Below are 14,715 nucleotides of genomic sequence, written 5' to 3' on the forward strand. Positions count from 1 at the left end.
TATATTTTGAAAAAAAAAATTCTAAAAAAATATACATTTTAAAAATAAACAAGTTCATACACATTTTAATAGCATGATACATCTTTCAATAGTATAATATACTAGAAATACATATTATCTTTTTCTTTTTACTATCTTTTATTTTATTTTATTTTATTTTTTATTGTGGATTTTGTATTATAACTTATTTTTAAGAATAAAATAAAAAATAATTTGTGTAGATTAAAAAAATCTCCTTAATTATTAAATTTACAAATCTTCTCAAAAGGCTTTCAAAGTTACAGTGAAACGAATGACAGAATGGACCGTTGCAGGATCATAGAGCACTGTCTCAAGTGTAGCATAACCCCTCACAAACCGAAACCTCCCAGTTCCAGACACCACCGAAAGCTCTTTATAATTCTTGCGTTGCCGACTTACGCCTTGCATCTCTAACGTGCTTCCACTGTACTCTGAATTCGTGAACACAATTGAAAGAATCGCGTTCACGTTAGCGCCATCCTGGGCTGACACTACCAGTAGCCCTTGGGCCCGCCCCACTTGAGTAGAGAGTGAGCCTGGGCCCATAATGACAGGGTCGTCGACTGCAATTGTAGGGCAATTTCTCCCTCCACCATATCAATTTCAGCATGTACCCAATCAGTTATAGAAAATGACAAAAATACCCCTCCTTAAATGACAAAAATAATCTTATACAAAAATGGAAAAAATTATTTTTGAAACTTTTATCTGAAATATTTTGGATTTCAATTTTCGGAATATATTTTTGAATTCTGAAATTTTTTATCCAGAATTAGTTTTGTGTTCAGAATTTTTTTTTTATATAATGTATTTTTTATTTCTCAATTATAATTATTATTTTGGATTTTTAAATTTGGAATAAGGGTAGTTTTAGAAATTTAAAAAATTGATATGATGGAGGTTAAAATTGATATGGTGCAGGAGGGTAGTTTTGAAAATTTAAAAAATTGATATGGTGGAGGTTAAAATTGATATGGTGCAGGAAGAATTTGTCCAATTATAGTTCCGAATTGGTCGTAGGTCCAATCCCTTCCGGTGAGGCCCGTGATTGGAGAAACGGTTGCACCGGGCCCTTTTCCTATGTCTTGAAGGTAGAAAGTCAAAGTTGTTGGAACATTGTATTGACCATTAGCTTCGTAAAGCATTGTTGTGGATATCAGAAGTAGCAGTGTGAAGAAGAAGAATTTGGATGCTGCCATTTTTATGCTTTGAGATGGATTTGGAAGCTAACATTGGATCATATTTATAGCCCTAAGCCAAAAATTAGGTTATTAATTTAATGCTTCCTTATGCGTTAAACAAAATTGTTCTCATTTCTCATGTGAGTTGTCTGAGTAATAATATTAAGATGGTATAAAGAAAGAAGCTCAGAAAAAGCATTAAAGGATTTTTTGTTTTTTCTTTTGCCAACTGCTTATGATTCCAAACCTCTTGTTTGCATTGATGTAAGATGAAGAAAATCGTGTTTGAGAAAAACTAACGTCTAACACATGAAATGTGCTTCATGTTGCTGTAAAACACAATCATTGTTCTGATTACAAAGATGAAACTTCTTTTAAGATAAATAAACGCATTAGTCTTTTTTCCAAAGGACATGTTTAGAAAATTAAACTTAAAAAAACTGTAATATTTTTTAAATGAGAAAATTTTATTCAATATTAAAATATAACTCTGAAAATATCAAATAATATAGATATAAGCTAATATCAATTTTATATTTTCTAATTTTTAATTTTTTTTCTTTATACTACTTAGTTAGATTTAAAATGAATTTATTGCTTATATTCTGATAATCTATTTTAACGATTTATTTGTACAAGAATTTGTTACTACTAAAAATTAAGTTTAATTTCCTTATACATGCTTTTGACTAGGATGGTCTAATTTCATACTAGGTAGGTTTATTATAGTTTTGTTATGAAAATATATGTTTTGATGGATAAAAAATATATTCACAAATTATTTTTAATTTCAATTTCCAAGTGATGTTGAATTTTTTAATGTACTAAATACGTTTTTTTTCAAAACTAAAAAACAATAATACTTTATGTCTTTCATTCATTAATAATATTAGCGAAGTTATGATTGTAATAAAATATCATTTACTCCAATACTTTTAAGACCACATTTTAATAAATATATATGATTATACTAATTAATATTTTTTAATTTTATTTTACTCCTATAAACGTTTTAAGTTATTTGCCAGTATTATATTTATTAATTTTAGAAATAATAAAAAATTGTGTTTTTGCACATATTTAGTGTAATTTGAAATTTAAAAATTATGAATTTGGACAAGCACATATTTGCAGTTCTATGAAATTTACACTGAAATTGTGCATGGAAAAGCAAACTTCACCTTTGTTAATTTTTTTTTTCAAAAAAATGTTTATTTTATTTTAAAAAAAATTGGAATAATTAATTGAATGATTGTAATAAAATATATGCATTTATGTGAACAATAATATCAATTACTCCATCACGCTTAAAGAACTAAATTTTAATAAACATGATTATACTAATTAGCACTTCTTTACTTTATTTTACTCCTATAAATTTTTGAAGTTCTTTAGTAGTATTATATTTATTACTTTTAGAAATAATCAAGAATTTGGTTTTTTTCATGGATTTTGTGTAATTTGAGATTTAAAAATTATGAGTTTGGACAAGTCGTGTCTTGTTGACACGACTTTAAGGACACGTAACTTTAGGTCAGGATCTGTTCCATGTGAAAGTCATGCTACCACGACATAAATTTAGTGCAAAATTATTAGAATTTAAGTTATCATGAACAAGAACGATTTTGATTAATTATGCAATTAAGACTTAGTTAAAGTCGTACCACCCATGCACGATTTTAATTGTATGAAATTTACACTGAAGTTGTGCATGCAAAACTAGACTTCAACTTTGTTAATCTTTTTTGTTTAAAAAATTGTTTATGTTTTATTTTTTAAAATTGGAATAATTAATTGAATGATTGTAATAAAAAAATATGCAATACATTTATGTGAACAATAATATCATTTACTCCAACACTCTTAAGAACCACATTTTAATAAACATGATTGTACTAATTAGCATTTCTTTATTTTATTTTAGTTCTATAAATTTTTGAAATTATTTGGTAGTGTTGTATTTATTACTTTTAGAAATAATCAAGAATTTGAGTTTTTGCACGAATTTGATCCAATTTGAAATTTAAAAAGTATGAGTTTGGACAAGTCTCATGTCTTGTTGATACGACTTCATGACCACATAACTTCAAGTCAGGATGCGTTTTATGAAAAAGTCATACCACCATGACATAACTTTAGTGCAAAATTATTAGAATTGAAGTTGTCATGAACAAAAACGACTTTGATTGATTATGCAATTAAGACTTAGTTAAAGTCCACCCATGCACGATTTCACTTGTAAGAAATTTACACTAAAATTGTGCATGTTGTACCGGACTACAACTTGGTTAATTTTTTTTTTTGAAAATGGTTTATCTTTTATTTTTTAAAAATTGGAATAATTAATTGAATTATTAATTTGAATTTTTTTATAAAATTAAAAATATTTAGTTATTTTTTAATTGAAAATTTAATTAAAAAATAATATTAAAATCCTAAACCCAAAACAGTAAATTAAAAGTCTAAAATATAAAAAAAAATATTAATGAATGAATGAATTTTTAAAAATTTGGTATCTACCATCCACTTTCAAAATTAACCATGTTTTTTTTATAAAAGCTCTCATGTTATGCATCATTATACAACTTGATATCTCAACTAAAGTGACACCTCAAATAACAACAATCATCTGTCATCACATGAAAAAAAATTATTATTACAAAAAAGAAAGAAAATAAAAAAATATAAAAAAATATGGAGGATTAGACTGAAACTCATATGTTAACAAAAACAACGCATACCTATTCATCAAGAATTTTAAAAACAAACTAGATGAAAACTTATTATACCAATAAAATGTTTCTCTATAAATAAATCCTAATGTTATTCCTTACCTAGTTTAGTTATATATCTTCAAGTGAATTTGCATATAAACTTCGTTTTTTCCGAAAAATCTAAGAAGTGGGGAACAAGTGTTATTAGTGTGGATATACTATTTTTTTCTTATTTTCCTGGATTTATCAGACTAAATAGTTGTTAATTAAAATAATAAGAAAAAAAATCAGGAATTCGAATCTCAATTTTGAGATAAAAATTATAAGTTAAAGAAAATAACGGATATCTAATAATACTTAATTAAGAAGTAAAAATGACTAAACTGAAATAATATGAATGGTATTTTGAAGTGGTGAAAATGGTCGTCTGATATTATTTAGAAGCAGACAAACAGTAATACATGACCAAGTATTCTTAATTTTGAGTTTGTATAGTTACAGTCAAACGAATGATGGAGCGCGTAGTTTGAGGATCATAAACCACAGTTTGCAATGAAGCATAGCCTCTTGCAAAACGAAATTGGCCAGTTCCAGACACCACAGAGAGCTCTTTATAATTCTCTCTCTGCCGACTAATGCCTTGCAGCTCCAAGGTGCTACCACTGTACTGCGAATTGCTGAACACAATTGAAAGAACAACATTCACATTAGCTGCATCATGAGACGAAACAACCATCAAACCTTGGGCCCGCCCCACTATTGTAGAACCTGGGTTTGGGCCCAGCATGACTGGGTCATCAACCACAAATATGCTTCCAAAGGTGTTGTAGTTCCAATCCCTTCCCTTAATGCCCGTCACTGCAGCAACTGTGGCATTAGGGCCTGTTGTTACGTCTTGTAGATAGAACACAGAGGTTGTTTGACGAGCCCTAGGTAGAGGTAATTGAGCATGGGCTTGATAAACCATTGTGATGATGAATATCATGACCATTGAAATGGAGAAGGGTGTTGAAACTGTTGCTGCTGCCATTTTCTTTTGTAGTAGGTACTACAGAACTTTTGAGATGTAGATGTGAAGAAACATTGATGAATTTATAGCAGTGAGGGTGTGTTTGGAAGAGCTTGAGGTTCTTCATTGTTGCTGGTTTTGTTGGAAAAAGATTGTTTTTTATAATGTTTTTTAACTGTTAAAGTTTATCTTTTTGTAAGCTTGTGCATCACCTATCACGTGAGTAAATGACTCCAATGAATGACTAGAAACAGAAACTGAATAAGATTTGCATTTCCTAAGGAAAAAAGTACAGAAAAAACAAGAGGAGTTACATTAAAAGTGGCAGTTTGAATGGGAGGTTTCATAACCGTGTTTAACGTAATTTGAGTGTGATTATGAGGCACAAGAACAACATCAAAATGTCATATTAGCTTGAACTAGCTGGCTATGATTTCTTCATTTTCTTTCATTCATTAGCTGGCTATTTTTGATTTTGGGTTGTAAAAGTTAAGATTCATATTTAATATTTCAAATAATTTAAGTATGAATGAACAAAAATAATAAATTATAAAAAAAAACTTACAATTTATTATTTTAATATTTTAAGTTTAAAATGGTGTATTTTTTTATATAATTTGTTCATAACCTATCAGTACTAAATTAATGTGATCTAAAAAGAATACGCGTGGAGTGAATTTTAATAGATTTAAAAAAAAATCACTGCATATTTTCCAATTATTACATTTTTCTATCCTTTTCGAATGCTTTCATGGACTAATTGGCTACAAAGAAAAATGTCACACAACAAAAAAAATTATTGAAAAATCAGAAATAATTTTTAATTTTTTAGATATAAAATGGAAAAACCTCCTCACTTTGACAAGTAACTTTCACAAGTAAAATTTACGTGATTAAATTTAGAAAATGTTTTTATTATAAAAATAAGATTATAACTTACTATATGAAATAACACTTAATCTAATAATAATAATAATAATAATAATAATAATAATAATAATAATAATAATAATAAATATATATATATATAAATAAATAAGGGTGGACAAAAAATCCAAATTACAAAATCCAATCCATAATTATTCATATCCATATTAGTTTTAATCCATTTAAATGAATTTATTTCAAATCTAAATCCAAATTTTTGGATTTTAAATCCAATCCATTTAATTGGATATGGATTAGATATAGATTGGATACATTTCTGGATTATACAAATTGCATTTTGGGATAGATTGTGACTTGGCCCGATCCAAGTTAAGCCAAGACAATCCAGCCAATGTCGAGTCGAGTGGGCCCGGGCCGATGTCTAACCTAACAGTCTCGGGCCCCAGGACGATTTCAAGCCGAGCATTCCCGAGTCGATGTCGAGCCGAGCATTCCTGAGTCGATGTCGAACCAAGTTGGCCCGGACCAATGTCAAGCCGAGCTGGCCCGGGTCAATATCGAGCCGAGCAACCCGGGCTTATGTCTAGTCGTCGGGCCCGCATCGATGTCGAGCCGAACGACCCAGGCCAATGTCGAGCTGAGCAACCCCGGTCTGATGACAAGTCGAACGGGCCTGGGTCGATGTCAAGCCGAACGGGCCCAGTCGAAAGTCGAGCTGAGCAAGCCCGGGCTGATATCGAGCCGAACGGGCCATTACAATGTCAAGCTGAGCAAGCCCAGGATGATGTCGATTCGAACGCGCCCGAGTCAATGTCGAGTCTCCCAGGCCCGGGCCGATATCGAGTTGATTGGGCCCGGGCCAATGTCGAGTGGAAAGGGCATGAGTCGATGTCAAGTCGATTGGGCCCTGACAAATGTTGAGCCTAACGAGCTCGAACCAATGTCGAGTCTCCCGGGCCGAGCCGATGTCGAGTCGATTAGGCCCAGGCCAATGTCGAGCTGAGTCGGCCCGAGCCAATGTCGAGTCTCCCGGGCCCGTTTGATGTCGAGCCAAACGGGCCCAAGTCGATGTCTAAAGGAGCGGGCCTGGGTCTATGTCGAGTCGATTGGGCCTTGGCCAATGTCGAGTCGAGAGGGATCGGGCCGATGTTGAGCTGAGCGGGCTCGAGCCGATGTCGAGTCGTTCGGGCCAGGACCGATGTCGAGTCGTCTGAGCTCGAGCCAATGTCAAGTGGAGCGGGCCCAGGTCGATGTCAAGTTGATTGGGCCCTGGCTAATAATGTCGAGTCGAGCGGGCCCAGGCCAATGTCGAATCATCCAGGCCCGAGCCAATGTCGAGTCGTTTGGGCATGGGCCCATGTTGAATCGTCCGGGCCGGGGCCCATGTCGAGTTGATTGGGGTCGGGCCTATGTCGAGCCGAGCCGGGCCAAGCCAATGTCGAGTCTCCCGGGCCCGAGCCAATGTTGAGCTGAACGGGCTCGGGCCGATGTCAAGTGGAGCGGGCCTGGGTCTTATTTGAGTCGATTGGGACCTGTCCAATGTCGAGCCAAGCGGGCCTGGGCCGATGTCAAGCCGAGTAGGCCCAAGCCGATGTCGAGTCATCCGGGCCCATGCCATTGTCGAGTCGTCTAGACCTGGACTGATGTCGATTCGTTTGGGCCCGGACCGATGTCGAGTTGTTTGGGCCCGGATTGATGTCGAGTCGTCCGGGTTCGGGCCGATATCGAGTCGTCCGAGTTCGAGCCGATGTCAAGTCGAACGAGCTCAGGCTGATGTCGAATCATCCAGGTCCGGACTATTGTCCAGTCATCAAAATGAATTTAATGTAATTGACAAAGTGGATTTAATCTAATTAACAAAATAGATTGAATCTATATTTAATCCACTTTAAATGGATTTAAAAAATATCCATTTAAATTTGATTTAGTTAAAATGAATATAGATTTTAAATCCAATCCATTTATTTGGATTTGGATTGAATCTAGATTGAATTTTGAAAAATCCAATCCATGAACATCCATCCTCAATATATGGATGGATGAGCAAATTTATTATTTTAAGTTAAAGTATGTAATTTTTATATAATTTGTTCATAACATATCAGGATCAAATTATCAAATTATGATGCTAAAAGAATGCGTGTGGATGGAGTGAATTTTAGTAGATTTAAAAATAATTTTTCACTGGATTATTTTCCAATTATTAAGCTTTTCTATACTTTTCGAATGATTCCGTGACTAATTAGCTACAAAGGAAAAGTATTAAAAAACAAAACTACAGATATAACAATTTCGATTTTTTTTTATAAATTAAAGTGGAAATTCTAAAATCTATTTTATAGACTTCAAATATATATTAAACCTGATATTTTTTAATTCATGTTGTGAATTAATTTCTAAACAATATACGATTATTCTCTTTACTTCTTTTAATCTTAATATTATTGTTATTTACTATAAAAAAATTAAATTACTAATATAAATTTATTGACGAATTTATATTTATTGATAATTTTTATTATCAATAAATAGCATTGACTCAATTCCTCATATAATACTATTTACATTTTTATTTTTCTATCTAGTACCTTTTGTTTTTATTTTTCTATCTGGCATCCTTTTATTTTTATTTCCCTATCTAGTACCATTTCAAAAGTAAAAACAAAAATTAAAAAATTAATTTTTTTAATTTTAAATACATTAAAAAAATAAATATTTTTAATATTTAAAATAGTTATTAATGAATAAAGAAATGAGTTTTTACAAAATAAAAAAAATTAAAAATGTTTAGTTTTATTTTTTTTTAAATGAAGAAAATAAAAAATTAAACCCCACAACGACATAAAAGTTAAATCTATAAACATAAATTAGTATTAATTTTTATTATTATTGATAATGTAATCATGTTAATTTTAACTAAAAAATATAGGACATAATTATAAAAAGGTTTAATTACCTTTTTCGTCCCTATATTTATAGTCAATAGTCAATTTGGTACAATGGTTTTTAAAAAATTCAATTTGGTCCCTAAGTTTTTTAAAATGTATTTAAAATGGTCCTTTCTGTTAAATATCACCAAACGGTGTTAAGTGGTGCTTATGTGGCAGACACATGTAAGTTACGTGGATGGTGCTTACATTACTTCAGTGAATACAAAATTAGGGTTTAGGTTATTCAAATTGGGGATTTCGAATTTCTGATTTAGGGTTTCTGATACGAGGATTGCTCCCCTAGTTGGATTCTGTGGTGCGCTTCCCTGCTTCGGTTCCATTCGGAGGTGTGCTCCCCTCATTCGATTCTGTGGTGCGAGTGAATTCGGAGGTGCGATCTTGTGGTTTGTGATTCGTTCGTGGGTGTAGTTCCGTTTGTGGTGGAAATGTGTGCATATAGATCTGCATCTGTATCATCATGTAGTTGTAACCGAATGGAAGTGCAACAACAACGATCGAATTCTAGCCATGCTGGTGGGAGTAGGACGACTTTTGTTGCTCCATTTGCAATTGTGGGGAATTTACGGTTTTGAGAACCGCAACAACGTTCAAAAATTGTGGGAGACAATTTTGGGGTGTCCAAAGTATAAGGTGAGATGTATTAAACTATGGCTTATGAAAAAAAAATGCATTGGCATTGATTTTTTGCTTATGGTTTTGTCTAATACAGAGTAGGAGTGGCGTAAGCATGTGATGCAATTTTTTTAGATGGTGCAAGTGCATTGAAGACATTGGGGATGACAAAGATGGAACTATTGCTAGACAATGGACAATGGACAATTCCACATTGGTTGCAGTGAGCGAAGTAAACTTCATAATTGAAACTATGTTGGTTAACTGATTTGCAATTACCAGGGCCAAGGCTGCATTGTAAACTTAAGTTTATTATATGTAAATGAAACCTGGTTGAAGATTTCACAAAAGTGATGTAAGGGTACATCAAATACATTGGTTGTTTAGAAGATATTTATAGAAAAGATAAGCAATGATATTCTCAGAAAAATTTAAACAACATTTAAAAATGTGCAACCGCTATATAAGTTTTTTCTCCAAGGACTTGAGATCGAAAGGTATTATACAATTGAAATTAAGAATCAAACAGATTAGTATCATGAACAATTAAGAACTCTGATTTGGACAACACAACAAGAAAATTCAGAACAAGCAGAGGCCAATCTCATCAAAGACTAAATAAATGAAGAAAAATTGTGATGTTATAATAATATAAAGGTAAAGTATGTAAAAGTAATACAAAAGATATGTAATACATTAGAAGATAAAGCACAAACAGATTTTCTTCACTAATGAATCCATAAGAGCTACCACAGTTTGGTCTTATAATAATTGTTTTTCAAAATACATAAGTTTAGAAATGAGTGAGTTCCAAAAGCATTCATGGCTTCCAAAAGCGGCCTCTGATGGACTGTAACTTAAGCTGATCTTGTTGTCCTTCGAGCTGGCTGAGATGACCCTGGTATTCAAACTATATGCAAACTGTACGCAAATTGTTTTACACTCTTCTGCCTACATGATATTCAAACTGTACGCTAATGTATTTTATACAATAATAACCTTCTGCATATATCTAGAACAAAGAATACAATCTCAATTTAAATAATGCTTGCTTTGGACAAAGATTTTAGTTTCCAGTTTTAACTCAGTTTCTGAAATATTGCAAGCAAAACCAGGGGCATTAATTCTAGATAAACGAAATGATTATAGGAGGGGATTGATAAAGAAGCATGGAAGCAACTGTGTGGACGACTCTTCCAGATACAAGCACCTAACATTCTTCCAGTCAAGAGGAATTATGTTGCAATGAAATTAGATAACCTCCACAAAACTGCCTACATCACTTTAAAGGTTGAGCCAATGCAGAAACTGCACACCACATATGTAACTGAAGTCCCATTCCAAATTGAATCTGCATAATTTTGAACCCCAACATCACAAAATCATCTGCACATGGATAAAGAGCTGCAGGAATAGAACAAGTTCTGTTTCACACATTAGCAACTACTATAATCTAAGTAAGCAGCTGAATGATGGGCCCTTGGGGTGGAGAAGTATTGTAATCAATTACAAATCAAACCTTCACTTAAATGTTGGACCACACATCACAAAATTATGTCAGAGACCAAATGTTGGACCACACATAAAAAAGTGGACCCTACATCATAAACAACTCTGTATATGTTCTCTAAAAGTAATAAAAAACAGAACCACTCTGAAACTAAGTAAAAAATTACTAACCTTATAAAGGAGCAACCACAAAACGACACCACGGTCTGGATCGCAATCGCTGCCCCTTCACCACCTCTGGACCGCACCACATAATCGCTCCTCCAAATCGACCATGGGAACGCAACTCACCATCGTAACTCATGATCGCACCACAGAATCGAATGAGGGGAGCACACCTCCAAATGGAATCGAAGCAGGGAAGCGCACCACAGAATCCAACCAGGGGAGCAATCCTCGTATCAGAAACCTAAATCAGAAATTCGAAATCCCCAATTTGAATAACCTAAACCCTAATTCAGTATTCACCAAAGTAATGTAAGCACAATCCACGTAACTTACACGTGTCTGCCACATAAGCACCACTTAGCCGTTTGGTGATATTTAACAGAAAGGACCATTTTTAATACATTTTAAAAAACTTAGGGACCAAATTGAATTTTTTAAAAACCACTGTACCAAATTGACTATTGGCTATAAATATAGGGACGAAAAAAGTAATTAAACCTTATAAAAAAAACCTAAAGTCAATTAGTATTAATTAGTAGTGGACACACAAATAATATTAAAGTGTCTACACATTTTTAAGCATTAAGTATAACATTTGCATTAGTGTCTACTCACTTCAATATTATGTGTATCAACTACTAATTAATAGTAATTGACTTTGGATTTTTTATAATTATGTCATGTATTTTTTACTTAAAATTAACATTATTACATCACCAATAATAATAAATAAATACTAAATTTTGTTTATAGATTCAAATTTTATGTTGTTGTAGGGTTTAACTTTTTATTTTCTTCATTCTTAAAAAAAAATTAAACTAAATATTTTTAATTTTTTTTTATTTTGTAAAAAAATATTTTTATTTATTTATTAATCTATTTCTAACTATTTTTAAATATTAAAAATATTTATTTTTTTAATATATGCAAAATTAAAATTATCATTTTTTTTAATTTATTAAGTTTTTTATTTACTTTTGAAATGGTGTTAGATAAGAAAATAAAAAAAATATTAAATAAAAAAATAAAAATAAAATAGTACTAAATAGAAAAATAAAAGTATAAATAGTGATATAGAAAGAATGGAGTCGAATAACATTATTGATAAAAATAAATTTATCGATAATTATTAATTATCAACAAATTTAAAAATTAAAAAGATATTTTTAATACGAATAAATATTTATTGATAATTAAACAAGAACCATAATTCATTAATAATTCTGTCGAACGTCAAACTTATTAAAGATAAAAAGTACATTTGTTACATAATAAAACTAAACTCAGATTCACAGAGTTGGAGAGGTGATAGCCACCACACCAATGTTAGTTTCATTATTAATACCATTAATATTATTAATAATAATATTAATATTATTAATATGATTTATATTAATATTATTGTAATTATTATTATTATTAATATCAATATTATTATAATAATTATTATTATAATGTTATTATAATTATTGTAATTATTGTTAATTTTATTAATAATAAAGTTAGTATTATTAGTATTAATATTATTACTATAACTATTATTTATATTACTAATATTATAATTATTAATATTATTATTATTAATTTTATAAATATAAACATTATAGTTATTATCCATATTTATTATTATTATTATTATAATTATTATTAATTTATCAAAATTAACATTAGCATTATTATTATTAATTTTATTAATATTAACATTATTATTATTTATACTTAATTTTATTAAAATTAAAATTATAATAATAATTATAATTATCATAAATTTTATTAATATTAAAATTATTATTATTAAAATAATATCATCATTAATAATAATATTTCTATCATTAGTAATTTTATTATTAATATTATCACTGTTATTATTACCAATACTTATTATTATTAATGTTATATTAATGATTATAATGTTAACACTAATAATACTAATAAAATTATTAATAATTAAAATAATTATAATAATATTAATACTAATATTATTATTATTGATATTATTATTTTTATTTTTTATTTTAATAACATAATAAAATAAAAAATCAGAATATGATATTAAAATGACTTTGATTAAGTTGTTTCAGGCTCTCTTACGATATTATTATAATAATATATTGAGTTTGGTTAATGAATTTCAATAATAATATATTGTAATAATAATAAATAATTATTGAAAAAAATAATCATAAATAATATTTTTAAAATATTAATAATTATTGATAAAAAAAATACTGTCCATATAATTTTTGTTGATAAATTTATTAATGGAAACTTTTGTTGATAAATTTATTAATGGAAACTTTCTATCGATAAATTTACCAACAAGCATATTATCGATGGATTTTTGCCTGTCGTATTTTTGTCAGTAATATGTGCTTATCGATGTCCTTATTTTGTATTTATGTTTTTATATGGTGTTTGTAAAAGATAGAATCCATTGAAATAAAAGCTCTATTATTTTTTATGGACTCTATTGTTGAGAGTAATGTTTCCAAAGACCTTTGTGTAAATCCTTCTACTATTTATTACCTTCATTCTACCTTCATTCTAGTGAGAACCCTAGGACTATTTTTGTTAACCTTCAATTCAAAGAGCAAAATTATCACTATTGGAGTAGGAATATGAGAAGAGCCCTCTAATCGAAGAATAAATTAAAGTTTGTTGATGGAAGTATTAACATGCCTAAGCGCAATGATCCTCTATTCGAAGCATGGAAGAGGTGTAATGTGATGGTTTTATCTCAGAATAATCGCACATTGTCTAAACAAATTGTCAATAGCGTGATTTACATAGACATTACAAAGAGTTTATGGGATGATTTAGGAACCTTTTTCAAGAGGAAACCATTTTTGCATCTCCGATTTACTCCAAGAAATTCATTCCATCAAACAAGGTGAGAAAATGGTTACCCAATTTTATATAGATCTGAAAATTATTTAGAAAAATTTGGAATATTTGAGACCTATACCAAGATGCAAATGTGGTGGTATATGCAAATTTGATATTTCAATAGTCTCTCTCAAATATAGAGATTTAGAGTATGTTATATATTTCTTGAAATGACTCAATGAGGTTTATAATGCTGTAAAAATTGAAATCTTGTTGATGGAAACTCTTTCCAACATTAATCGTATGTTTGTTTTGGTGATTTAACAGGAACACCAACTTACTAGAAATGGAAATTTGGAGAATAGAGTTGTGATTAATGTTACTGAGAAACAACAAAATTGGAACAACACTGATGAGTAGAATAATTGGAAATTACAAGATCAAGGGAGTTGGAAACTGCAAGGTAGAAACAATAATTGGAAAGGATGAAAAGGTGGAGGTAAATGTTATGATTAAGGGACTCAATGTTCATATTGTCACAAATAGAATCACACACTTGATGAATCTTAAGCGAAACACAGGTATCCTCTGTGGTACAAGCAAAGAAATGATCAATTTGAAAGGGAGAAAAGTAATGACTAATCTTGCAATCTCACTTTAAGAAATGATGGAGATCAAATTCACAATAATAAGAGTGATAAAAAGATAAAAGAAAATAATCTCTTCACTGTTGAACAAGTCCAACAACTTTTGAAATTGTTGTAAGAATCACCAAATCATATATAGTGTAAGCCAAATACACATATGCAATTTTGCTTCCTATTTGCTATGTACTT

The 14,715-nt window shown here is 30.3% G+C and overlaps 2 protein-coding genes across 2 annotated transcripts; both read right to left on the reverse strand.

Annotated features, from left to right (window-relative positions):
• Positions 1–261: 261 nt before the first annotated feature.
• LOC137834178 (dirigent protein 2-like) lies at positions 262–1,220 on the reverse strand. The gene is made up of 2 exons (XM_090297694.1): positions 1,021–1,220; positions 262–592 (listed from the first exon to the last, which is right to left on the reverse strand). Exons 1-2 carry the CDS (start codon positions 1,218–1,220, stop codon positions 262–264), a joined length of 531 nt encoding a protein of 176 aa, XP_090153820.1.
• Positions 1,221–4,319: 3,099 nt separating this feature from the next.
• Positions 4,320–4,995, reverse strand: LOC137824569 (pterocarpan synthase 1). The gene has a single exon (XM_068630236.2). It carries the CDS (start codon positions 4,944–4,946, stop codon positions 4,392–4,394), a length of 555 nt encoding a protein of 184 aa, XP_068486337.1. The 5' UTR covers positions 4,947–4,995; the 3' UTR covers positions 4,320–4,391.
• Positions 4,996–14,715: the final 9,720 nt, after the last annotated feature.

The sequence above is a fragment of the Phaseolus vulgaris genome, chromosome 11 (assembly GCF_051622355.1).
Source record: "Phaseolus vulgaris cultivar YP4 chromosome 11, ASM5162235v1, whole genome shotgun sequence".
Taxonomy (NCBI): Eukaryota; Viridiplantae; Streptophyta; class Magnoliopsida; order Fabales; family Fabaceae; genus Phaseolus; species Phaseolus vulgaris.